Source organism: Bipolaris sorokiniana (assembly GCF_000338995.1).
Source record: "Bipolaris sorokiniana ND90Pr unplaced genomic scaffold COCSAscaffold_2, whole genome shotgun sequence".
NCBI classification, from domain to species: Eukaryota; Fungi; Ascomycota; class Dothideomycetes; order Pleosporales; family Pleosporaceae; genus Bipolaris; species Bipolaris sorokiniana.
The window spans coordinates 568250-594140 of NW_006911896.1; the positions used below are offsets into that span (position 1 = coordinate 568250).

The 25891-nt window shown below is 50.9% G+C and overlaps 5 protein-coding genes across 5 annotated transcripts; 4 read left to right on the plus strand and 1 right to left on the minus strand.

The window, feature by feature from the left end:
- Positions 1 to 2165: 2165 nt before the first annotated feature.
- On the plus strand, positions 2166 to 4103 carry COCSADRAFT_268398 (uncharacterized protein). Its single transcript, XM_007697581.1, has 2 exons — positions 2166 to 2621; positions 2671 to 4103. Exons 1-2 carry the CDS (start codon positions 2275 to 2277, stop codon positions 4019 to 4021), a joined length of 1698 nt encoding a protein of 565 aa, XP_007695771.1. The 5' UTR covers positions 2166 to 2274; the 3' UTR covers positions 4022 to 4103.
- A 520-nt stretch (positions 4104 to 4623) lies between these two features.
- COCSADRAFT_33030 (uncharacterized protein) lies at positions 4624 to 6243 on the plus strand. Its single transcript, XM_007697249.1, has one exon. The coding sequence runs from the start codon at positions 4664 to 4666 to the stop codon at positions 6110 to 6112; it is 1449 nt and encodes a 482-aa protein (XP_007695439.1). The 5' UTR covers positions 4624 to 4663; the 3' UTR covers positions 6113 to 6243.
- A 2346-nt stretch (positions 6244 to 8589) lies between these two features.
- COCSADRAFT_167335 (uncharacterized protein) lies at positions 8590 to 10595 on the plus strand (the record flags this gene model as incomplete). The annotated part of the gene is made up of 2 exons (XM_007697582.1): positions 8590 to 9212; positions 9266 to 10595. The coding sequence occupies 2 exons, from the start codon at positions 8590 to 8592 to the stop codon at positions 10593 to 10595; spliced, it is 1953 nt and encodes a 650-aa protein (XP_007695772.1).
- A 7402-nt stretch (positions 10596 to 17997) lies between these two features.
- COCSADRAFT_133355 (uncharacterized protein) lies at positions 17998 to 19252 on the plus strand. The gene is made up of 2 exons (XM_007697583.1): positions 17998 to 18515; positions 18577 to 19252. The coding sequence occupies exons 1-2, from the start codon at positions 18183 to 18185 to the stop codon at positions 19036 to 19038; spliced, it is 795 nt and encodes a 264-aa protein (XP_007695773.1). The 5' UTR covers positions 17998 to 18182; the 3' UTR covers positions 19039 to 19252.
- A 971-nt stretch (positions 19253 to 20223) lies between these two features.
- Positions 20224 to 21946, minus strand: COCSADRAFT_196073 (uncharacterized protein; the record flags this gene model as incomplete). Its single annotated transcript, XM_007697584.1, has 5 exons — positions 20224 to 20820; positions 20910 to 21292; positions 21404 to 21681; positions 21737 to 21875; positions 21932 to 21946. 5 exons carry the CDS (start codon positions 21944 to 21946, stop codon positions 20373 to 20375), a joined length of 1263 nt encoding a protein of 420 aa, XP_007695774.1. The 3' UTR covers positions 20224 to 20372.
- Between the last annotated feature and the right edge of the window lie 3945 nt (positions 21947 to 25891).

Sequence of the window (25891 nt, forward strand, 5' to 3'; positions counted from 1 at the left end):
GCTGTGATTTGTTTCCGCGGGCCTGGACGACGTACCTCAAGCAGCTACAGGTTTCATTCTGCAGGCCATTCGTCATTGCCATTGCAAAGTGCCAGCCGCACGCGCTGTCTGCAGTCGCATTGGCAGTGCTTGCTGCTGTTTGCTTGTGGGCGAGTGACGGAAGGTGCTCACGTGCCAGTCCCAAGTGCAAGCATAGACGGTTTCACATGTGAAAGACGGGCCCAACGCTCTAGCAGTACGGCCAAGTATGTCTTCACATGACGCCATGGCATATTTTGCACACATGACGCTATTCAAATAGATTCTGCTGCACGCCTGATCTTGGGCCGGATACCTTAGGTGTGTGTATGTGTACTGTTCGTGTTTGGGCGTGATTTGGCAAGTACGCGTGGATTGTGCCCGCTCGTGGTTTCCTCCATCAGGTACGAGGTGCACGTCCCCCTGCGTAGATCACCATCTCGCCTGTCACCTGCTTTGCATGTCCGGTGCTTATGTATACATAGTACATGTACACATGTATGTACTATATGTATGTATACTTAGTACATGGGCATAGTTACATAGTGCTAACATGCTGAGGGGTTTTGGGCAACTTATCTCCTCATCCGACAGCAAACCCCCGCCTGGCCATGGCTGCCGGTATGGTCGCTGATACGTCGACAGCAACCACAGCAATCCCAATCGTCTGTGAGAGGAAGGTGCGGATAGAGAAGCACAACAGCACTCACACTCAGGGGAACTCACCCTGAACCATCAACACTGCCAACTCGCGCGGGGTTCTCCAAGCACCCCAAGAGCTCGTGAAAGAGACACAGCGAGATTCGGTCCCCGCCACTCCGATCACGGTTCATCGACTTTATGTATTCCATCGTCGGTGGTATTCTCTTACTTGGCTCGGGCGATTATTACAGCCGACAGAAGGCCCACGCCGGGGCAGGAAGGAGTTCAGTTCAGTCAGGGTCTCAGTCTCGCATCAGGCAGGCGCACAGGGCAGCCCTTCCCACGCGACTGCCCAGCGATGGAGGTTGGGTGGGGGGGTAAACGAGGGGCCTCACGCACAAGCACAAGCACAAGCGCCTTCGCCGCAGCCACCGCCGTCGCCGTCGCCGTTGGCCTCCCGGCTCTCTGCGCAAATGCGCCACGCGTAGGATAGCCAGCCCGCAATGACAACACGACTCCCTGATGCGATAATGCGCACTTTCACCCTCAGCCATCCAACCGCCCGGCTGGCCCCGATCCTGGCCCTCGGATCTTGTCTTGGTCCAGCTCTCTCCCAAGCCTCCGTGCCGCCAATGTAGGTAGCTGTGAGTATCCCAACTGGCGCTGCGGCCGCCGCGCCTGAGAGCCAATACTCCATCGAGCCCCCAACCCGTCACCGGCCGCTGTCTCCAGGCCGGAGGCGTGTTTGACCCCCCGCCTCCACGTCAACCTGCCCCAGTCGTCTATCTGCATTGTCTGCAGACGGAGCCTACAAGCGCCATGGCGCGCTCCTCACACCCAGTAGCAGTAGCAGTAGCACCATGCAGGTGGCCTCCGGGGTGATGTGATATAAACGACCGACACCATTGCCCTTGACTTCGGGCCAACTCGACCACACGACAAAACCCGGACACGACACGAGACAAGACGGCCGCTGACTGCACCAACAACGTCCCAACCCGCTCCCAGCCTCTCTCGTGCCATGCCATCCTACTGATCCCCGACACGCCAAACCCATACCTATCAGCACTCACCGGGATCTGGATCCAAACTCGGTGGGGGGAACATTGGCAGCGCACGGCATCAGGCAGTGTGCGCGCTCTCAACCACAGACGCGGGCTGTAGTGATTTTGTGGCGTGCCTCCGAATCCTGGCCAAGTTCTGCCGTTGCGATAACGACCCACTCACTCGCACTGCGCCTGCTTGGGTTATCACGCACACCTCCGACCCTCAGCCCCGTCACCTGCCGCTCTTCTGCTGCTGCCTCTCCTTCCTCTTCATCCTCGCCTTCCATTCTGCTGCCCGTGGCCAACGTCTTCGACAATTGCCCAACCGCCGCCTTTGGCCTGGCACACATACACTCTCTCTCACTCGCAACATACCCACTCCGCGCTCCCGGGACCTCGGTACTACACCAACGTCACCCCAATACCGAAATGGTCAATGCGCTTTTAGCCCACACTCCCGCATCCGTCACCGCCATCGCTCTCGCCCACAATCGATACTGAGCACGCGACCTCCAAACAGCTCCCCCTCTGCGGAGGCGAGAGTCTGTGAGGACTGCTCCACATCATCATGATAATACAGCGCAATTTGTACAGCCCTTCTGCCCCAGAGCCCCGGACTCGCCTGACCAACAATCCCACGCTCTTGTACAGCTGGTGGTGCACCATTTTCTCCGCTGTCATCATAGGCGTCCGCCTGTTCGGCCGCTACATTCGCAATGAATGCCTGTTCCGCGAAGACAAGGTCATGGCGCTCAGCATCTTTCCCCTCTTTGCGCGCATGGGCTTTGTGCACGTTGTCTTGATCTACGGCACAAACAATGTCGATGTTACCGGCTTGACAGACCCAGTTAGAATTCACCATCGAGAGATTGGTTCGCGCATGGTCCTTGCAGCGAGGATCTTCTATGCGCTGTTGTACGTGTAGCCACCTTTTCCATCCATAGCATAGCTAATGCCTCTGTAGCATCTGGTTAGCCAAGTTCACCGTTTCAGAGTTCCTCAAGCGCTTGACAGAACGCTTCTGGAAAAAAGGATACGAATGGGGACTGCGCGGTATTCGCATATTCCTCGTCGTTACCTTTTTCATGGTTTTAGTTGCTACCTTTACTGAGTGTCGTCCAGTCACTCACTACTGGCAAGTCGTTCCCGATCCGGGTCCGCAGTGTCGCCAGGGTTATGCTCAACTCCTCACCATGGGCATTGCTGATATCGTCACCGACATTCTCCTGATTGCCTTTCCGATTCCAATCATTATTCGCTCAGGCATGCCCTTGAGGCGCAAGGTCTCCCTAGTGGCACTGTTCTCTCTATCACTTGGTCTCATCATCGTCACCGGGGCTCGCATGCCTCTAGTCATTGAAAAGAAGGGCCTTCAGCAATTCCGTACTGTTTTTGCCTCTTCCGAAATCCTGGCTGCCGCCATCGTGTCCAACGCAATCATCCTAGGGTCATTCCTTCGCGATCGAGGTGTCAAGAAACCAAAATTCAAGGCGCCCTCGACTACTGACAGCGCCGAGCGTAGAGGGTCATCGCGCCGCTTTACAGACCAGCCCCGCAGCAGCGATGAAGACCTTGCACGATCACTGGGTTATAGGACCAAGCCCGAGCTCTTGGAGAAAACGCCAAGCGTACCCAGACCAGCTCCAGTGGCGAACCTCGACCTCTTGCAGCCTGCAAGGCAGTCTGGCCCTTTTGCAAACAACAACTGGAAATTTCCAGACGAAGAGGGAAGTGTATCACATGGTGAGGACCCCTCGCACTCAGAGGTTGACGACATCCGGGACCCAATGCCCAGTCCCCGCGGCGGCAGACGGGTATCCTGGTTTGATGTGGGTGGTCTACTGGAACAACCAGGAGTAACCCCTTCGCCCACAGACTCTGTGGTTGCTCACGATTTCGCGACGCAACCCAGAAGAGGCTCCCGAGCTTCAAACTCAATCATGTCGGCCGGGCGCGCGTTTCTTCCACAAGGTCGACGAAACTCCCGGCTCTCACAGCATTCCGAAGACCTCGAAATGTCATGCCGGCCGAACCAACAGCTGCAGGATCTGGGTGGTCTGCTGCCTGGACACCGTGAGCAAGAAGAATCACCGTCCACTCCAACTTCAACCCCCAGCCCTTCGGTGGCTCCTCGGTACGCGCCTATACACCGCACATCGACACGCTCAACACGAACAAGCTATGATGTGCCTTCTCTACAAGACCCTGGAGGCTTGCTTTTATCCGTACCCTCTGCTACGTCCCTTCAGCGCACCCCTACAAATCACAGCCGTGACGCGCCTGCGTTGCAGGACGCCGGTGGGCTGCTTGGGTGATGACCTCCATTTCTCTTATCCTTAATGTTCCTCTTGTTTGATACCCCGGCCTCAGCGGCCTTTTCATTTGCATAGCCTGCACATTGCTTTTGCGTTTCCATGACTGCTTGAAGGTCTCTTTTTTTTCCACATGTTCGATATCCCTCTTACTCGGACTGGTGTTTATGGGTCTACGATTGATGGGTTATGACGGCCTCACAGGCGCTACCTCGTGTGTCAGGAATGGACTACGAGTGGGGTCTCGGGTTGGAGGGGAGTCACAAGGCTCGTGTACAATAATCGTATCACATAGTCACTGCTGCGAGTTGCATCAAGCTGGCAGCCTGCTGGCCTATAAATGGATTTAATATGCATCTTCGGCACTTTAGTCTCCATACCTGCAGCATGCTATACTTGTGACACGACATGGGTCTGCGCTAAGGCGCAAAATCCACGACGATTACCGAAGCCAGGGTTCAACTCTAAACGCCGCCTAATAAACTTTAACGCCCGGGTAGCGTTCGGGTATTTTGGCCATGTCTTGGCTCGTCAACGGCACGGAAAAAGTAGTAATGGCCTAAGCTCGTGCCACTAGCAATACTAGCTTTCCACAATCACTCACTGTACCATTGTCGTCTGAAACTGTGCTGCGCTTCATCAGAAATGAACAATGATGCGCCTACGCTCCAAGAGATAATCCAACTAACCCGTCAGGAACTTGTTACCCCGCAAAAGACTGACCCCATCCGCGAATGTGGACGTGCTGCACTCGCACTTCTTCCCGAGAACCCTGAGCTCGGCTTGAAGCTTGCGTACCAGAAACTGCACGATGTTCCTTACAAAGAAGTAAAGACTTGTTGGCGGAGACTATATACAGACGCAACTCTGTGGAGGGTGCTAAAGCGAATAGATAGCGGAACAGAGGAACAGCAGCAAGGCACGACAGCGAGCGACTGGATCGATGAGGTTGTGAAATCGTTAGATATGGCCCTCATACTTGCTGGTGCACCTGCAAGAGAAGAGCTGATGGAACTATGGTTTGCAGCATTAAAAACTGTTTTGGATCTAGAGCGACAAGCAGACGTTGCAAACCCGGAACGCCCCTCAAAGCGACAAAAGCTATCCTTGCCCTGTCGATCCTCACCAATCCCAGAAAGGTTTCCTGAAGAGCTCCCCAACCCTGAACCAGTCCTTACATATCCTTTACAACGAACGAAAGAACTGAGTCTAGAAGCTTTTCAAAGGAAAGCTGGCTCAACAGAAACCCACACACCCTGTATAATCGAGGATGCAATACAACATTGGCCTGCACTCAACGAGAGACCATGGGCGAATCCAGGGTACTTGCTGAGACAGACCCTCGGTGGAAGAAGATTAATACCAGTGGAGGTAGGGAAAAGTTACACCGCCGAAGGCTGGGGTCAATGCATCATCACTTTCCGTGAGTTCATGGAAACGTACATGCTACACAATGTGAGCGAGGCCAACCCGAACAACACTTCACAACCACCACAAGACGAGAACGTAAAATCAGTAGGCTACCTCGCTCAACACGATCTCTTCGCGCAAATCCCCTCTCTACGCCTAGACATCAGCATCCCCGACTACTGCTTCTGCGACCCCGCCCCATCACCTCACCTCACGCACATCAAGCCCGTCGCTAAACTAGAAGAACCGCTGCTCAATGCTTGGTTCGGGCCTGAGGGTACCGTCTCCCCATTACACACGGATCCCTATCACAACATCCTAGCACAAGTAGTAGGATACAAGTACGTGCGCCTCTACGCCCCGCAAGAAACGAAGCATCTGCATCCAAGGAGCGTAGATGAATGCGGTGTTGATATGAGCAATACCAGTCAAATCGATCTGGATGAAGCGATGGAGTTGTTTCCGGAGATATCTTGTTTTAAGAGCCCTGTGACGGGGGGTTTTGAAGTCACACTGGATGAATCCAGGAAGAGAGAGTTCCAAGAGTGCTTCCCAGGCTTTGAAGATGCAGCGTATGTAGAGGAGATCCTGGGTCCGGGGGAGTGCTTGTATCTTCCTGTGGGATGGTGGCATTATGTTCGGAGCCTTACACCCAGTTTTAGCGTGAGCTTTTGGTTCAACTAGCGTTTCACCAATACTTGAGATTACTTATGTCTATTTCGCAATCTAGTATAATGTAGATTTATCTATTGTTCTTACGAAAAGGATGGTTGGATTATAGTCTAATGTACCTTTCTACTTGACCTTATCTAGCGCTGCATGTGTTTAGTGGTTTGTCAAGTACATATATAGCGTATAGTATGTAGCGTATTTGGATATAAATCTAGAGAGATTGAGATTGAGTACGTTGTATGGCTGGGCGTCACCTCGTTCTTCTTTTCCTCTAGCTTTAAGATGAAACATTGAGAAGTCACTTAAGTTTAGATGTGATTATATACTTCATAAACGTGACTGTAACTTCTCTAACCCAAGGGACACCCGACGGATCCCTAACGGTTGGCCTTCTTGGGATTCAGTTTAGAGTACTGTAGCAGTATAGCAGTTTTCTTGGTTTTTTTTTCCAAAAAAAAAGATATTTCAAGGGGTAAGCCGCTCTCGCTTGCCATGTACGTTGCTCTTTAATTAACGTAAGTCACTTTAAGATGAAGGTTCATGTTAAGCTGTTGAAAGGGCTAGTAATGAACTCGATTTTTCCAGTAGTATTTGGAAGCCAACACGTGCCATGTCGATCTTCTAAAGACTGGCCTATACTAGAATGATTGATGAGCGTTACCGACATTTATTCCGAATTCTTTTGCTAGCGCTCACAGAGCCGTCAGGAAGGCCCGCTCGCCTCGGCGCGTGCTTACTCTGCTTATTTCTTCCAACTGAGACATGTCGTCATCTACGACACACAAAGTTTCCGGCTTACTTCTCTTTCTCTCCATAGAGCCTATTGTATCAAGAGACGGATACAGCAGCCATGTGGACAGATGCCGGCATTCCGCTACGGCTCACACAAATGGCTTTACCTAGAGAAATTTCTGGTGCGATCTGATGCCGCTCTTACCCTTAACTACTCGGAAACTTTGATTCTTACCAATGCCGTTACTTTCAGTGAAACCAGGGGGAAAACTTAGAATCCTTGCGGTTGAACCACTACCAACGATCTAGGCTGTCGTAGAGCGGGAGGGAAAGTATGTACAGAGTAATACTACAGGCAACGAGTATACGGACATCTCCAAGAACGTGCTCAAATATTGGTCGCACAAGGTTCTTAACAACCCTTCTTCGCCTTTGCTAGCTAATATCTGAATACTCGACAGACAGAAACGACAAGATCGGTTTTACTATTCTACGTCTCACTAGAGCTAGCTTTTTATCTCCAAGTTAAGTCTCTAGAATTAAGTCTCGAAGAATCTTAACATATAAGCACGGGTGCACGGCTGAGGGCCTATTCACCTCCGTCTTCCGTCTAATAAAGCTAATCTGGGCTCCGTCTGGGAAACGGATCCAGAAACAGCTAGCCCTTCCCTATCGAAGCTCTAAACCCAAAACGGTCACAAAGAGGAGACAGAAAACGAAGAAGCGAACAGGCCCATATAAGCATAGGGATTCTTAGAGCTGATTAGATTGCATTTCTTCGTGCATGAAAACCCCTCTAGGGACTGATCGTAATATGCAGCTGAAGCTGCGATCAGTATAAGATATCTTGTAAACAGGTTTGCTCATTCGAACTTGTTGGCCACCTGCCTCAACAACAATAGTTGTTTTTCAATAATTGCTGTGACAAGAAGAAAGAAATCTGTTGCTAAATGTGGCTGCACAAAATGCAGCACGTGATGCCCTGAGCCATCCTTTAGCGATTCATGCACGTGTTGAAAACGTAACCAAGTATGACTAATCAGTGCATTGTCAATTGGTACATTATCTCGGTCTTTATATACAGTTATAGTATGTCACTTGGTATATCGTGGCTAATCTAAAATGTAGTTGTTTTGGCCGGTAAGTCCCGTCCTCGCGATAATTCCATGAGTTTCTTTCTCCCGTTTATGACTTGACTTTTTTTAATCTCTGTTTGCTATATAGCGTGTCAAATCAATTATCTCAGAAAAGAATGGAAGGCCACACCCCAACCTGCCGGAATCGGGTATCAAAAAAACTGAGGCCTTCATACTCCCGTCTATGTGGTAAGACAATCACGATTAGATCTTACGAAAGATTGCTTTACCTGGGCTTGTTCTCTTTTATAAGATCTACGCAGTTTTTCTTTAGCTAACACTAACACTGGAAAAAAGAAGAAGAAAATCAGTATTCTGTCTCTTCTAACCCACCGCTGTCACTCGAAAGACAGCATTGTGTTGCGTCATATTTTGGCCCCCAAAGACCGTTAGGCCTCCACTCCCGTGTGCTGGCGCCTTGTTTCCGCCCGAAGATGTCTGATTGGCTAGTTACCGATCTCAAACATGTAGCGTAGCCGCTCAAGAAGAGCTAGTTTGGTGGCTTGTACTATCATCTATTTAAAATACATCTAGCAGTACATAACGGCAGGTTACCCTGGATGCACACTTCGCACCTACCCCTCGCGCCTTCCGTTGTCCGGTTTCGTGTGAAAGTCGACAATGGCCTCGCAGAACACCACCTCATACACTGCAGTTCCCAGAAGGAATTCCGATAGCCGTTTCTCTTTCGAAGACATCCCATCCGAAACACCATCTGGAGGTCATCAAGCCTATGGACACCCACCTGCACGGGGAAGCATCAGCGAAGAAGACGACTCCCATCCTCACATGAATAAACCGACTTCCACAGCACAAGCTATACCCTTTACCAGCGACCACCAGAGCAATGAAGATATAGTGCAGCCTGTAGAATGGAAGATATCTCTCTACACGCCGATCTCGATGGTTGCCCTCTTCATTTCTGGAGTAGCAGTGGCAATCGGCCACCACCTATTCTACTTGCGCTTCGACAGTAGTCCTGTGCGAGGAGCAGATGAAGACTACACCTCTCAAGTTTGGATCATCCGATACGGAACGGCATTTGCGTTTGTCACAAAGACACTACTAGCTGGTGCGATTATCGTAGCGTACAAGCAACACATGTGGATCAACCTCCGGTACAAGGCTAATTCAGTGTCTACGATCGATGCGGTCTTTGCAGCTACTCATGATCTTTTATCTTTTCTTCACCCTTCGTTCTGGACCAGAGCAAAGATTCCGGCGCTGATGGCATTGATTGCATGGTAAGTACTACAAAAGCTTATACTTAGAAATGTAATATCAACATATCGAATAGGTGTCTACCCCTCGCTGCCCTCATTCCGCCTTCCACTCTCACTGTAACCGGCGCTGAGCTTTACGCCGAGCGATCCACAAAAGTCCCAACTCTCAACCTCAACGACACCGCACTGTACACAAGCGAAGGTATCGGTGAAGGCACCTCACCCTTACTCCACCGCTTGACCATTGCCACGGCCACAAGCATGGAAATCCTCCCCATGCGCCGCACCCTCCCCATCAACGCAACCTACGTCTACTCATTGGTCGCACCCTCCCTAAAATGCACCCCCGCAACCGGTGACCAGCTACAGAACTTCATCCCCATCCGCAAAGAATCCATCCGCCAACTCCTCATCGTAGCCGGCCAACCCAACTCCTTCGATGCCGATATGCGCTACCTCTCCTTCGCCGCCAACGCCACAGGCGTCAGTCTCACAGGCTCCAGCAACATAACTACCTACGTAACCAAATGCGTCGCAGGCGAGAGCTTCGGCGGCTGCGGCACCAACTCCACCACTCCTACCTTCTTCATGCAAATGGGCAACGAAACCATAACCTGCACCACACACAATACAAATTTCACCGTGCTCTTTGGCGCCCTTGGCGCCCAAGACACACAGCCTGTCACCTACCTCTCCCACGAGTTTCTGGAACCGCTGAATACAAGAGTAACGCAAAAAATGTTCAGAGCCCTCTCCACCATCCTCAATGGCTTCTTCGGAACCTACATCGAAGGCGGCGCAGGTGGCGGCTACTTTTCTGGCAAAACAATGATACCCGACACTGCGCTTCTCGAGCTTCTCCAGCAGAACTTCCCCGAGCTGCGCAATATCGTGCCACAGGAAGCTTGGATGTCGCAGCGTACGAATACAACTCTCGCGGCTATAGTCGAGGAGTTATCGCGGAATCAGACGCTGAGTCTTTTCAGTAACGAGAGACTTTGGGAAACGGACGAGGCGAAGAAGGCGGAAGTGCCGGTTCGGTATCAGAGTTTGTACAATATATATGAGTATGCGCCACGGAATCTCTGGGTCGCATATGGGGCTGCGATTGCGTGTTCGTTTGCGGCGGTGTTGTTGGGGCTCAGGGCCCTGTGGGTGAATGGCGTGTGTCATGATAGTTCTTTTTCGGCGGTTGTGGCGGCCACGCGGAGTAGGTATCTGGATCGGCTTACGAGGGGCCATTCGCTGGGGTCTACGCCCATGGGCGAGAAGATTCTCAGGGCGAGACTGCGGTTTGGGGTTCTAGAGCCAGAGGATAAGGTTACGGCCAAGGGCATGTATAGGGCCGGATTTGGTACGGAGGATAGCGTTACGACGTTAAAGAAGGGGCAGGTTGTTTATTAAGTTTTGCCGTTGTGTAACATCACTTGGATATATAGATAGAGATGTGGTTATATGAATCAACATGTCCTTGTATACGCCCGTTAAATATGCTAACCATATAGTAATACACATACCACATTGCACTATGCTATGCTTTCATTTTAGAACCCCCATCTTCTTTCTCATTCGGGAGATACCCCGTATACATACACATTTTTTCCTTGCTACATAGCAAACGGACAAAAGCATTAACTGTCCTGAAGACGAAGGATGAAGAATAAACAATCAGCAAAAACAAAAGGAAAAGAAAACGACAGTTGATGCGTCGTACGTTCTACGCCCCCATTAAATCTTCGTATACGTACACTTGATGAGGCAGCAAATGATGCTACTACTCAGCAGCAGCTGGTGCTCCACCGCCAGCTCCACCACGTCCACCTCGCGCTCTCTTTCCACCCCGTGTAGCGCCTTCGCTATCATCTTCTGCATTACGCTTCTGGCCACGGCCGGCCTGGACAGCCTGACCAGCAGGTTGGAAGCCGGCAGCTCCGGGGTTGAGTCCCCGGCCTGGTGAGGCTTGGTTCTGATTCTGTTGGCCGGTATTGCCGCGGCCGCGACCACCGCCTCGACCGCCGCCACGACCAATCTGTGAAGCACCTGCAGCTTGGGTCGGGAGTTGGGTTTGCGGCTGCTGTTGGTTCGTCTGCTGGCCTCGACCACGACCACCAGGTAGCGGGATGCCTGTGCCGCCACCACGAGGAATGTTAGATTGAAGGGCACCGCGGATGGCTTGTGGACCGGTTCCTACGCCATCACCACGACCGCGACCCTGTTGCTGTTGACCCTGGTTTTGTGCTACAAAGCCTGGTTGAGGCAGACCCCGACCCATTTGGTTTGCGCCTTGCATGAATGGGTTGATGGTGTTGCCCTGGCCGACAGATTGAAGGAATGGGTTCGATTGTTGAGGTACTTGGAATCCAGAGTTGTTGTCAGCCCCATTGGATTGGGGAGTGTTGTTCACTGAAGGCGCTGCCTGCTGTTGCTGCACCGGCGTTGCACCTGCCTGTGATGGCGTTGACGCATTTGGTGCCTGGTTTGGAAGCTGAGCTTGTGCGAGGTTTGGCTTTGCCGGAGTAGCTGGCTGTGCGCCGGCCTTGTTGTCGGGCTTGGGCTTTTGAGTCATTGCAATCGCATAAACCTTTGCAACCTCCTCGGTCGGTGTTTCCTTTGCAGCTGTCTCGACGTAGCTGAACCTGGCTCGTACGAGCATGAGCTGTGAGTCTTTGACTCTCGACTTCATCTCGTACGTCTTGTTCATGCTTGTCTCCTTCTCTTGCAGCTTCACCTTGAGCTTCTCTTCCCAGGTAGCGTTGATTGCATTCACATCTTCGCTCGAGGCAGCTTGCTTCGCCTGCTCTGGCTCCTGCTTCATACCTGTGATGCCGTCGATAGCCTTTTGCGTGTGGATTTGTTCAATCTCTTGACGCAACTTAGCAATCGTCTCGTCCCTAGAAGTCGTTGCCTTTTTGAGGTTGTTTTGAATTTGAGCCTTGACAACTCTCAGCGCCCCAGTGTTAGTTCTGAACCATTGAGCAAGTTGGCTGTCCGTCACTCTAGGTCTTGGGAGATCCTCTGTATGGATCATGCCTTCAGGCAAAGGCTCTGTTGACACCTCGGAAGTTTCCTTAGGAGTGGCCATTTGTTTCTCTTGCTGTAGTCGTTCGAGTTCGGCCTCATGAGCACCCTTCAATCTGGCGAGCTCCGCGTCAGTCTCTGCTCTGATTGCTGAGACGCGCTCGTTGGCCTTCTTCCTCAGATTCTCCAGATTACCCTCCTTCTTAGCAATGACGCCTTCACGACCATTGAGTGATGCCTCAAGTTCCTTAAGTTGTGCTTCACGCTGGTCAAGCGAGGCCTTGATTGCAGCAATCTCGTTGCTATCCTGAGAAGTCTCCGCATTGGCATCAGCCCCTGAAGAACGCTCGTTGGATTGCGCGGTGGCGAGCTGTGCTTTGAGATTATCAATCTCTTGCACCTTGGCAGCAAGCTCTTCCTTGAGTTTTTCAATCTCCGCACGCGAAACTGAATCATCACTAGACTCAGCTGGTACTGCAGTTGGTGCAGTTTGTGGGTCTTCAGCTTGAGCTTGAGCTTGAGCTTGTGAGAACTGCTGGCGAAGCTCATCAATAGTTGTGCTCTTCTCAGCCTGTAGAAACATCAGTATTGGATCCTTGGTATTGAAGTCAGGGCAACTCACGGTTTCCTTCTGGAGCCTCTCAAGGCTGTCAATCTGAGCTGACAATTGGGCTTGCAGGTGAGACAGCTGGTCGGTGGCGGCGGATCGGCTGCTCTCAGCTTCAGCGGCTTTTTGTTGAGCTTCCTCGAGTTGCTTTTGCAATGTCGAGATTTGTTGTGCCAAAGCGGTAGAATCCCCTTCATGGACCTGGCCTTCTTCGCCCGCATCTGCGTTTCCAGTTGGTTGTGAGGATGCGTTTGCTTGAGCGATGGCTTCGTCGTGAGCAGCCTTGACTGCCTCGAGCTCTTGCTGGACGGCTCCGAGTTGCGCGCGCGCTTGCTCCAGCTCTCTATCCAGTGTTGCTATCCGCTCTTGTGCTTGACCAGCATCCATACCTGCTGTCTGTGCATTGGCGAGCTGTTGCTTGAGACCTTCAAGTTCTTGCTTCAAGTTCTCAACTGACTTCTGGGCTTCGTCTCGCTCGGCAGCAATGGCCTTCATCTCCTCGTTCTTCTTGCCCATGCGCTCATTGTGGATCTTCTGGAACCTGTCCCTTGCAAACTTGACTTCGGCGTCCTTTTCACTCACTGCCTTCTCTAGTTTAGCAGTGAGATCGGTAATCTGCTCGTTAAGTCCAGAGGCTTGCTGCAATGCTTGATCACGCTCAGCTTTGTGGTCCTCGATCTGTTTCTTCAGATCCTCAAGTTCCTTGGGGTCGATACGGTCATATCGCTGAAGTACATCCTGATGGCGCTTCTGCCAACGGTCACGGTCTTCTTCAACAGCCTTGAGATGACCGGCCTTGAGCTCGAGCTCTCCTTCGAGTTCGGAAACACGAATCTGCAGTGGTTCAAGCTCGCTTTGAAGGGCCTCAAGTGCCTTAGCCTTTTCAGCAAACGAATTCTGCAAACGAGTATTCTCGCTTCGCAAAGTCGCGTTGCTTTCGCGGTAGACGTTGAGCTCCTCGAGGTTTTTGTTGAGGTGGGCGAGGCTGGAGTTGCTCTGTGACCCAGACGCCTTGGCTTGTTCTTCCAACAGCTTTTCCCGAGTCTGGTCGAGTTGGGTTTGGGCGTGGGTCAGTTGTTGCTCTAGTCGCTTCGATTCCTGGACCTTGAGGTTCAATTGTACTTCTAGAATCTCTTTCTCACGGCGGAGATAGGTTTCGATATCCTGGAGATTGCTTGAGCCGGATTCGGCAGTGCCCGCATCGCCGGCCGCTGCTATTGCACCACGTTCGTTCTTTAAGCTGTTGATCTGCTCCTTGTACTCGTCGAACTGCTTAAGCAATGTTTGGTTGTATTGCTTCAAGTCGTCATGACGACGTTTAGCTTCTGCAATCTGCTCTTCGTACCGGGTTTCTGTTGACTTCCAGTGCTCTTGGCTCTGCTCCAGTGTCGTACGCGCCGCTTCAGCTTGCGTCTTGAACTCGGTAATCTCGGTCTGCAGTTGGTTGTGCTGCTCCCGTAGTTCACGTAGTCTCTCCATACTCTCGGCGTGCTTCTGGAATTCGTGTTCGTAGTCCTTTTGTGCACGCTCGGCGATATCGGCCTGTGTCTTGACGTACTGCATCTGGTTCTCGGCCTCAGCCTTGTAATCGGCAACATCGTTCTTAAGTCGGGTAATCTCTGACTCGAGAGCTTCCTTCTCTTGTCGGAGTACCAGAGTATCCTGCTCATGCTGTCCTCGGAGTTGCGTAAGCTCGGTGCTGCTGGTGGCAAGCTCAGAAGAGATGTCTTCAACGCGCTGTTGCAAATCGCTAATGATAGCATCCTTCTCCTGCTGCGCCAGGTTGATCTGCTCTTGGAGTTTCTCGTGGGCCTCCACAAAGTTCTGCAGCCGGTTCTCTGCGTCCTGTGCAATTTCCTGGAAACCGGCAATTTGAGCAGTGACAGCTTCCAGTTCTTCCTCCTTGCGTTCAATCTTGCGCTTAAGTTCTGCAACTTCTGCAGTAAGCTCTTCTTCACGACTGACTGATTCCTCTTCGTTTGAGCCATTGGCCTGCGAAGCAGATCGTGGTTGAAGGGCCTGCACGCGTTCTTCGGCCAGTTGAAGTTGGTTCTGGAGATCCTTGACACGCTGCTCGAGTTGTTGACGAGTCGAGTCGGCGGTCGCAGACTTGAGTTCAGCACTGTTGCGAGCGGCGATAAGATCGTCAATCCTTCGCTGCGCTTCCGTGCGTTCGTAGTCCCGCATTTGGATAACCTTTTTGTGCTCCGCAATCTCATCCTCCAATTTGCGTTCGGCAGTCTGCAGGTCAGCTCGAAGCTTGTCGACTGTGTTTTGAAGTTCGCGTCGGCTTTCGGCAGTGGCCAGTTCAGCTTCATTACGCAGACTCTGAATCGAGGAAACCATGTTGCTCAGGCGGTCACGTTCGGTGACCAATTCTTGATTCCTCTCCTTGAGGCGTGCTTCGATTGTTGCAGACATCTGCTGGGATGCCTTGAGCTGAACCATCTCACCCTGTAGGCTCTGGAGACGGGCTTCAGCCTCGGCCGCATTTTGAGTAGCCTTGACAAGCCTATCATCCTGCTGGGCCATGGTCGCCTGGACCTTGTTGTAGCGCTCCTGGAGGGAGTCCTTCTCTGATTGGAGCAGCTTGATGCTACCCTCAAGACGAGCATATCTGTCCTGCTCACGTCGTACCTGTGACTCGAATCGGAGCTTCTCGCTCTGAAGCTGGGAGTTATCTTTGGTCAACGTATCGACTTGTGACTTAAGCGTGGCACGGTCGGTAGCGCTCTCCTCCTTCAGCAAGTCAATATGAGATTGAAGATCCTTGATAAGCTTGCTGTACTCCGGAATCTCGCGAGGCTGAGAGCCGTTCTCTAGCTGCAAGAAGCCTCCTGTCGCTGGTACCGACTGTGCGAAGATGGAGGTTGACTGCGAGTGAGAAGGCAACTGGCCACGGCCACTCACGATGCGACTGTACATGTCGCGCTCTGTCTTCAGAGTCTGTGAGCGTACATGGAGAGATTTGATCTCTTCCTCCTTCTCGGCGACCACGGAGCGTAGGCGACCAAGCTCCTCAATGTCCTTTTGGTACTGTTCGGAAGCCATGCGAGCCTCTTGCTTCTCCTGTTCGTCGCCTACTTGTCGAATGGTGCGTAAAAGCTCGGCATTCTGTTGTTGAATCTCGACTACGTTCTTGTAGAGCACAAGATGCTTAGTGATCATGTTGTGTGTCGGCGAATCGTCGGGCAATAGGTCGTCCGGTAATTCGTTCTTGTTGACGGTTTCGAGAATAAACTTTTGCTGATCCTCGGGGAGGCTGGCGATGCCGTTCTCTTCGGCTTCACGTCGCCATAGAAGCGAGCGCAACTGGATCGTCGTGTCCTGAACTTGATGCTGAAGTAGCGCGCACTCGTTCTGGACACCCTCGAGATCACCCAGTGCCTTGCGAGAGTCCCGTTGAGCTGCCTCGCGCTCGGCGATGGCTTCTTCGAGAAGAGTCGAAATGTCGTTGTTCTGCTCGATGAGTGCGTCGTTTTGGCGACGAAGCTCGTCAAATTCAGGCTGTCGGCGCTCGAGTTCTTGAAGCATCTCGTTGAGAATGCTGCTCTGCTCCTCATGCTTTTCCCGGACTTTGCGCAGCTCCTTCTTGAGATCGTTGTTTTCAATCAGCAACTGGGTCTTGGAAGCATCAGCCCTGAGCTGGGAGCCGCCAGGAGAGAAGACAGCAGGTGATGCAGCCCTGCCCGGCGTACTGAAGCCTCCGTTCATGCTCATGCCGTGACGAGGCGTTGCAGGGACGCGAACCGAGCTTCGAAGGTCAGAGTTGTCGCTCTTGAGAGTCTCGACGAGTGTCTCCAGCTCGGCCGTGCGGGCTTCGGCTTCAGCAGCCCTATTGCGTTCGAGCTCAACATCGGCCTGTAGCTGGCCAATCTCGTTAGCAGCATCTTCCTGGATGCGTTCGCTGTCAGCCTGCAGCTGCTCCAGGCGCTTCTTGGTCATCTCATTATTTTGTTGGTGCAATGCCGCCAATCGTCGGGCGCCGTCGAGTTCGATGCGGAAGTTGGCCTCGGCTGTCGACGTGGCATTCTCGAGTTCCTCGATGCGCAGGCGGTCCTCCTCAGCCTTGTTCTTGAGTTCGTCAATGTGCTGTCGGAGCAGGGTTTCGGCGCGGCGTAGGGTATCGATCGTCTCGGAGGCATCTGCAATGTCGCGCTGCAACTGGGCAATTTGGGCATTCTTTTCCTTGCGGTACTTGCTGTGGTCGTCGGAACGGGTCTTGAGTTCGGTGGTGTACCAGTCGTTGTTGCTCCGCAGCTGCTCAATCTCCTGCTGCAGGTTGGCCTCGCGGAACTTGACGTTGGTGGCATCGCTCTCGAGCGACTGGTTCTTCTGTTCCAGGGCAGACGCCTGCTTGCGCAACTCTAGCCATTTCTCGTGCAGCTCAGACAGCTCCTTGGCCAGGCGGTCGTGTGCAGCCGTCTTGGCCTCGTGCATCGCCATTGCATCGCGGTTGTGGGCCTCGAGTGTCTTGATGCGCGATTCCAGCGCCTGTGTCTCGGACGAGGAGCTGCTAGTTGCGGCCTGCAGGTTGTGCAGCGCCATCTCCGCCTCTTGTCTTGCATGTTCTGCACACACAATGTCAGTAGAGGTGGCGCCGAACTGGCTGTAAAACACCATACCTTCGTGGGAGAGCTTCTCCTTGAGCTCGTCAGCTTCTTTCTGTGCCTTCTCTGCTGTGGCCTTCAAGCTTCGCGCGCGTTGCTCGCCTGCCTGTACAGCGGCCTCGAGTTCGACATCAATGCGGATCTTCTCCGACTGGATATCATCGTAGGCGCGTGCCTTGGCTTCGATCTGAGTGAGCAGTGTTTGGACAAGCTCTACAGTGGGTTCGGATAGGAGCGACTGCAGCGTCGTCTCGGGGACGGAATACGACGCGGCCAGATAGCCAACGTCGAATGTTGCGGCCGCCATGGTGTGTGTTGTGGTTTATCGCACGTCTCGGCGCATTATCGATAGCAGTCCTAGGGTTGTGGACGAGGACTGCAGACAAACGAGAGACGGCGATGGGGATGTTTGACGCGAACAAGAAACAGCGCCTTGTTCTCTAAAGTCGCGAGCCAGCAGTGCTTTGACGACAAGGCGGCGCATGGGCCAGGGGCTAGTCCTGCATGCGCTCATGCCCTCGTCTTCCTTTGTCTCCGCTGCCTTGACCTTCACCTTCACTTCCGCCTTGCACCCACTCACACCCACATACACGCCCACGCTCACTTCAATACACCTCTGACTCTGCCCTAATCGCTGTGCGACTCTTTAGCTAGACGCTGCACACTTGGCCCCCATTCACGCCGCTGGCCTGTCAATCATCCCTTCGCCTTTTCCATCCACCAACCTTCATCTACCCGTGTCGCCCTTCTACAGCCATGTCTTTCCTTAAAGCGAACTCGTCATCTGCGGCCAATGCACCCTCGCCGACGCCATCAACCTCGTCTGCAAGTGGCTCCAAGCGCAAGCGTCCTGCTGATGGCGCGCCTCCAGTCGTCTACTCCCAGCCGCAGGACACAAGCACCGGCGAGCACGTCTTCACCCGCCTCACCTATGTCAACGATTTTCTGCGCGAGCGCAAGGACAAATGGCATAGTTTTGAAGACATTATGGAGTACCTCAACATTCCGCCTGGCCACATCCAGCGCCAGCAGCTGCGCCAGCTAATGCGTGCCGACAATCAAGGCAACCGGATTTCATGGGACTCGCAGGTTCGTAGTGCATGCGGACATAGTGTCTTCTGTTGATACTGACCTGTATCTTTGCATGTAGAACGAGAGATACAAATACAAGAGCAAACTGGACATTCATAACCGCGCCCAGCTCAAGGGTCATTTCCAGACACAGAAGTCGGCCCTGGGCTTGCAGATCAAGGACTTGAAGGACGGCTGGTCCAATGTGGCCGAAGACATTACCAAGATGGAGGAGAAGAACGAGGTGCTGGTGCGACGAGCCAAGGACGGCGTTCCAAAGACAGTCTGGGCCAATGACCCTTCTCTCATGCTGCCCATGGACCCGGTATTTGCAAAGACGTGGCATTCGGTCCAGGTCCCCGACAATCCAGAGGAGCTGCGCAAGGTGCTTTTGGCCAACAAGATGACGGCTGCTACCCAAGCAAAGGTCATTGTCGCTGCCTCCACGACAAAAAAGAAGAAGGGTCCTCGTCGTGGTGGCAAACAGACGAACACGCACATGATTGGCATCCTAAAGGATTTCTCTGGCATGAGAAAGTAGACTGTTTGATTTTGCATAGCGCGGCGTTTGGTTTCTTTTTTACCTGATTATGGAAAACGGCCTCTGACGAAGTTGGTCTGCTTTTCACTGAACTTGTACAATACACACATGGTAGGTTTCACTAGATAAGCGTCTCATAGACTGAACACAAGAAATATGTGTTTATTTAACCTACTAGGCTATCAGAATTACAAACATGATCATTTGAACGAGGTCTATTGTCCAATCCCTTTTGCTAAAGGATTCGCCAAGAGCTCATGCCTAGTTCTATAGGCAGCTGCGTCTACACCACATGTTACTCCACATGTTACTCCACATATTCCTATTCTATTCCAACTGGCGGAAGCCGCATGGATGGCACTCCGGCTTCCAGATCACCTGCTCCACATACCTATTAGTACCATGTCTACACTAGATGAAATGTAAAATACCTTGATTATTTCGAGAGGGGGTTACCCAGGGGACATGCTCCAGGAGTGTGGAGATGAAAACGAACAAAGCGATTACCGGGCAGATTACCCAACGTGCTCTCCCATTTCCAAAATGTGCACTGGATTGGTCGGCAACTTGCCATGACAAAAGAAGATTTTGAACAATCTTACACCCATAATACATCTTCTTCAGTGCTACCAGGAGCATCCGTCCCGCTCGCATGAGCGTACGGGCCAGGTGGCAAAACATTGCCCTAACGCTAGCCATTACATTTACTGGTTCCTCCATGATTTCTATATGTCAAAACTAGAGATCCTAAATTTCACCGTTAGTTGTTGAAAGAAGATTTGGTGGAAGAAGGCTCCAGTGGTGGGTTTTATCTCCTTCAATTGCTTCGATGTAACACAAAATATGCCAAGATCATGTCCCACTCATACACTTGTCGACGGCCAAATACAGTTTAGCGTGTAGGTGGCTAGATTAGGCAAACGCGCTTCTTATTCCGCTTCCTTCTATGCGGCTTCGCTGCATAGAAGGAGGCTGAGCTCAACCAATCCAGTTGCACATCTGGTTTGAATGGCACATGATCGATCCTACGTCATTGCTTAAAAATGGAGATGGACGAAAAGGGGATAAATAGTGGTCGTCTGAGTTTCGATTGGATCGCAATACACTAGGAGGTTTACACAGCCAACCTACCCTTCCTCCCACCTATTTAACCTGAATCCATCCGCGGAACCACTACAATGACGTCAATTTTCTAGTCAAAAAAAAAACACATGAAGCAAAATTTCGTAGACCAACTAGAAATAATATTCGTAAAAAGTTAAGGTATAAGGCCTAAGACATACCGTTTTACATGTCATACTCATAATCTATGTCACTAAGTCTTTTCTCCACCTTTACACCATCCTCCCCTCTGTCCTTGCACTCCCCATATCAGCCAGCATAACCCTCTCACCCTCCTCCTCCTCCTCCTCCTTCAAATTCTCCCTACTCTCCCCTGGCGTCTCCACAACCTTCGTATGCACCTCCGTCTCCAGCCCAAACCTCCCACCGGACGCCAGACTAATAGGTTTTGAGTCCCTCGGCGGACCCTGCGAGACGCGATTCGGCAGCGCGGGCCCGTCCTCGTACAAATTATACCGCGAGTTCTGCGGTGTCGAGGCAAAGCAGCGGGGGAAGGTGAGAGTGAGGAAGCGGCGGAGGGCGGGCATGCAGATACAGAAGATGCCGACGTAGGCTTCGAGGGTGGACCAGTAGGCCGTGGGGACGTAGTCCCAGGTTGGGTTTGAGGATTTTTTGAAGATGACGAGGGATTGTAGGCGGAGAGTGGCTACGATTAGTGTACTATTTTTTTTGCTCTTTTGTTAGCCCATGTTTTTTGACTTTACGTTACTATATGTAGAACTGTGGTTGGGAGGGGGAAGAAGACTAACAAAATGCCAACACTAAACATCGCAATGATATAAAGCTTGCTCCGCAGACTTATTGCTAGTTTGAGCAACTCGGGAATCGGAAGTGCGAGCACCAGAATCTCAATCGTGATGTTAAGGGCTGCGGCCGCGGCCGCAAAGATGTGGAAGTTGATGCAGGTCCCTTTGTGTTGGCCGTCCCAGCTCGTCCATATATAGTCGATGGGCGTGCAGTTGAAGAAGGTGACAGTGGCGAAGGTGATGCCGTAGGCAACGCACAGCGCCATAACTACGTTTGCACGCCAGCGAAATTTGGTACTAGGAAAGATGCGCAGGCAGCAGGCGACAAACGACATTTTTGTCAGAGGGAGCACGACCGAGTATGATATCTCGGCTACCCACGTATACTTTATATGTCAGCTACGTATTTAACTTTTCCATTCAACTCTTGCCTTTCTTTGGGACACCCTTGACAGGGCGACGAGGGTTTGGGGGAAACAGAAATGAGCTTCACATACTTTCATGATTAGAGTGATGTTCTCAGGAGTGACGGTCCAAATGTCTTTTCCGTTGCCAGCAGCTGACTTGAGGAATTGCATTATGCCTAGGGGGATGGCGCTGATGAAGGCGAGCACGGCGAAGAAGTCATCGAGGGCAAAGCCTTTGCCTACGATGTAGCACCGGGCCGCTACGGAGAACAGCGCGGCGCCGCCAGTAACTCCGGTTATTATTGGGGAGATGCCCGTTCTATCACGTATGGGACGGCCGCAGAGGGTTGCTGTAGTGTTTTGAGCAACTGGGGGTTTTGTTAGTGTGTTGTTGGAATGGGTGGGGGGTTTTCTTGGACAAACCCAAAGCTTCTCTTATGGTGCATGATGACCGGATACATTTATTGGTAGTATCAAGGTATTTCTGGTTTGCGCATATACAGGTTACATCTGCTGGCGTGCAGGTAGTCTGCGTGGCGATGCTTGATTCGTAGCATTCTGTCTTTGTCACCGATTTAGTACTTGGCAGCCACTTAGACAGAGAAAGATGTCACTTACTGCGCATTCTGACATCTGCTGTTGACAAGAAACCGTCCAAACGAATAATGCAAAGACGACGCAAACATATTTCAGGATCCTATGAGGCTTCATAACCAGTACCTATCTGCCAAAGTGGTCAGGTCGGCTGACTTGGCGGGATGTTGTAACATGGACTACTCGTGACGAGCTTGGAATCAACCGCAAGAGCAAAAAGACCGATCGATCAGAAAGACCTAGGTAGTCTTTCTCTACAATTACATATGAAAGGGTTCTGTTGGTGCGGAATCAAAACTGTGTCCCACAAATAGATTGACACATGACTAAAGGCAGACCTCCATGGCTATCCCTGTTCACCCCATGTTCCATTTGTGAAATTGAGATTCCAAGGGGCTGCAAGTACCTGGTAGTTTACCAAATCCCGCCGTCTTCATCCTTGTCGATTTCTGCTCAGCGATACGAGGCGTGCATGCATGGTCTACCTGTCGGATATGGCGCCTTAGCGTATGCCTTGGTAACTTGGCACAAGTCTGTCCCACCCCCGAACTATCACTCGTCACGAGTACAGACACACTGTCACTTCAACATATTCCTACTACTTGTTTTAGATCAATCATGTCGCCAGTCGTAGGTAGGTTTCAGCCATTGAAAGAGATGGTGTGCGACGTTGAGTCGCCATTTTGCCGACTCCTTGCAACTCTAGCTCTTATGCCTTTCGTAAGCATGCAGCCTAGTACACCCCCTACGGCTCTTTCGTTCCATGGGGCTAGACTGAACTACAAAGACATTGCCGTTGTCGTTCTTTTTTTCGCTCAAAGCCTAGCCTTCGGTCTAAGTACTTGTGGCTTGCGTAATGTTGGATGAATGTAGGGGCGGCCCGAGTCGAACAACAACAAGTTCCGCAATAGTATATCTCCTGCTACATTCATCAAAATATGAATCGCATATTCATCTATAGCGAGTCCTGCTAGCAGCAGAAGGTTTTTGAATAGGAGATGTGCTCCATACTTGACTTGCCGGCAAAGGCATCCGGTTCATCTTTTAAGGCACCCTGAGCCCTCTGACGAATTATTGCGACTACTTCCCTGTTCAATTACACTTGTGCATGGGGATATACCGAAGAATTCCCGCATTTGCGCCAATAAACTTCCAAGACCTAGTCAATCAGGAAGCAGCATATCCGCCGTCGCGGTATCCGCGATTCGCTAACCGCCTTAGTCCGTCTTACTATTACACAGTACATGTACGCAATAGGAACAGTCTACTTCGGCAGTTTTCCTACGTGTTCAACTGGCGAATCAGAAATAAGAATTTCATCTCACCAGTGGTGTTGATTAATGACAGGTGAGGTACCTACGATGCACGTAATGTTCGTTTAATGAGTCTTGGAGGGCAAGGCGCATACTGCGACAGATGTTTGGGTTCAACCAAGTAGACTCTTATTAGAAGTCAAGCACTTTTTGCATGATATATCAGTATGAATATCTCAGCGTATGCAGCATGTAGAGTGTCGTGTTCATGGAGGACGATCCTACCACGGTGATCTGGGGTAGTTATACCTGAATCATAATCCCTATTGATATCCATCCCAGATCGAAGGGAAGCTAACTCTTTTGAGACTAAGGGCTATAGTTCTTAATCGTTAGGTTGACGGGAGGATGTTCGGGAACCTTCATCCACAAAAGGGGCCGATACAACTAGGCGTATGAATTCTATCCTAGGAGAGAGAGATGCGTGCATACGTACCACATATCAGGTTTCTTTTCACTTGGCGCAAGTCTCAATCGAACGAGTCCACTTAGAAAAAAGCTTGTAGACTGAGTCGGAAGATCGCATCATCGAGGATCGAGGGTCAAGCGTCAAGCGGTGATATTCGTCCGTGAACAGCGTCTTTTTTACCAGATCTGTGTCGCTGTGTTTCTTGGAAATGTAACGCTTTGCTCTCCCCAACCAATTGCCAATGCGGGTTTTCCATACATCGTTGAGGCGCCAGTAGTTGGTGTGAACCGAGAAAGTCCGAGGCGGGGCTCATCACGTCCAGAACATATTCTTATATAATCTACGGTTGTTATAAGTAATCGCACTCGCAATGTAGCCGGAAGCAGATTGGATGCCAGGGATATGGACGCGAAGAGCCCAGTTCGGCGATGTAGATCAGCGATTGTTTGGTCCGGAATAAGAATGGACTTCGTGCTTTATCTCCTAGTGACATTATCTCTCTCGTCTCGGTAACTTGTGCGAGAACATCATAAACGGCGAGTACGTCATCTTCTTACAGCGCCATTTGTACTTTTCAGGAACGTGGAAATTAGATGCGTGAGTAAGGAAGTAGCTAGGAGGGACTTGTGCTAACGATACCTAGCTGGCTTGGAGAACAGAAACAGGCTAAGCTACCCTAACGCGGTGCCCAGCTCGGCTTCGTGTCCGTATGGAACGTTATCAATCAAACTAGGATTATTGGACAAAACCATTGCTCTTAAATACATAGACCCCTACACATATGTTGAAACATGCGACTTCGATTTACTGTACCGAACAAGGTCTAATATTATTTGTGCAACAGGCCCTTGCTGCTGAAGATCTGACAGTCTTGAGCCGTTTATATCTTCGGATACTGAGACTAAGGTGTCTGGAGAGCTTCTTTCTTGTAACCAGAATCATACTTCCTCTGAGGGTAAATATGGCTTCATCCACTTGCTAGATAACATTGGAACTGGCCCTCAAATAATAGCATATAAGGGGAGATAGTCAAGCTAAAGCAACAACGCGAAAGAGATTGTAATGCGGTAGGCGGAATCGGTCATTCTATATGGCTAGATTACACATCGCAGCTTTGAAGATTGCAAAGGCAATACACGCTATCAGGAAAGGCAAAGCGCGAACATACATTCGTTTGCATTTCAATCTATACAGCTCGGAAGACTATTAGGTAATCTAGACGTCTGGCACGCTGATGTGACAGTCGTACGGTTTATCGAAAGATTGTTAAATATTACTAGGTACTTTTAATAGCATGACGACTTTGACTAGCCATCATATAGATCACCACAGGAGATGTTTCTCTGCACACCAGGTGATTCTATGTATTACTTGGTAGATAAGCTTGCAAAGTCCTTCCATAGTGCCATCTCAGCGGATACATGTATAGTGAATCGCCCAACGTCCTTATGAACGAGGTGACGCTGTAGTAATTTGCCAGAAACTTTATAACGACTACCTTTTGAAATATATAGGCCAGTCCTGTCGGCAACAACTGCTACGCCTTTAACGCTACAAAGACTAAGCCTTGGGATAACGCCCTCGACAATGTCCAAAACGTAGCTGTGCTGAATTTCTGAGCGTGAACGAACCACATATGTTAGTTATTTCGGACTTACCAGATGGTTCTATGCTGCTAAGTGCTCTATAATCCATTATAACGTTTATCATAGTATGTATTCTCGAAAAGCAAGAGCTCAATAATAGCTTTCTGCGTTTTTCCTGATGAATTTATCCTTAATAGTGTTTAAGTTTTCTTGCATGCAAATCGTGCACGCGGAATTATTGACAATGTTGTTTTACAGTTGGATGGTTAGCGACACATGACAAAGAATTTGATTACCTATTTCTCACGACCACAGTTCTCAGCGCTATAGCCAGCCCAGTTCCAAGATACTAACTGAAGCCATTGATACTACAAAGTAGTGCGGGCATCTTTTGGGAATTTTTTTTTTCAATTTGATGAATTATTCGGCAATCTCCGAGTACCCTCCTCGCCTGGACAGAGAACTAATGCGATTTGCAAATCCTGAATCGGGAAAATCACAACGCCAGCACCATGGTCCTTCCGTAGTTCCGCGCGATGGGAAAACCATCCGCTAGGCTGGCAGAACCAGTGTTGCATCATGTAGTACAACTATTTACCATTCTTTCATTCCCTCGTGCGCTTTAAGCACCTGCTTCTAAACTTTGCTAGGTCCCGCGACAACATCGAGGTCTTGA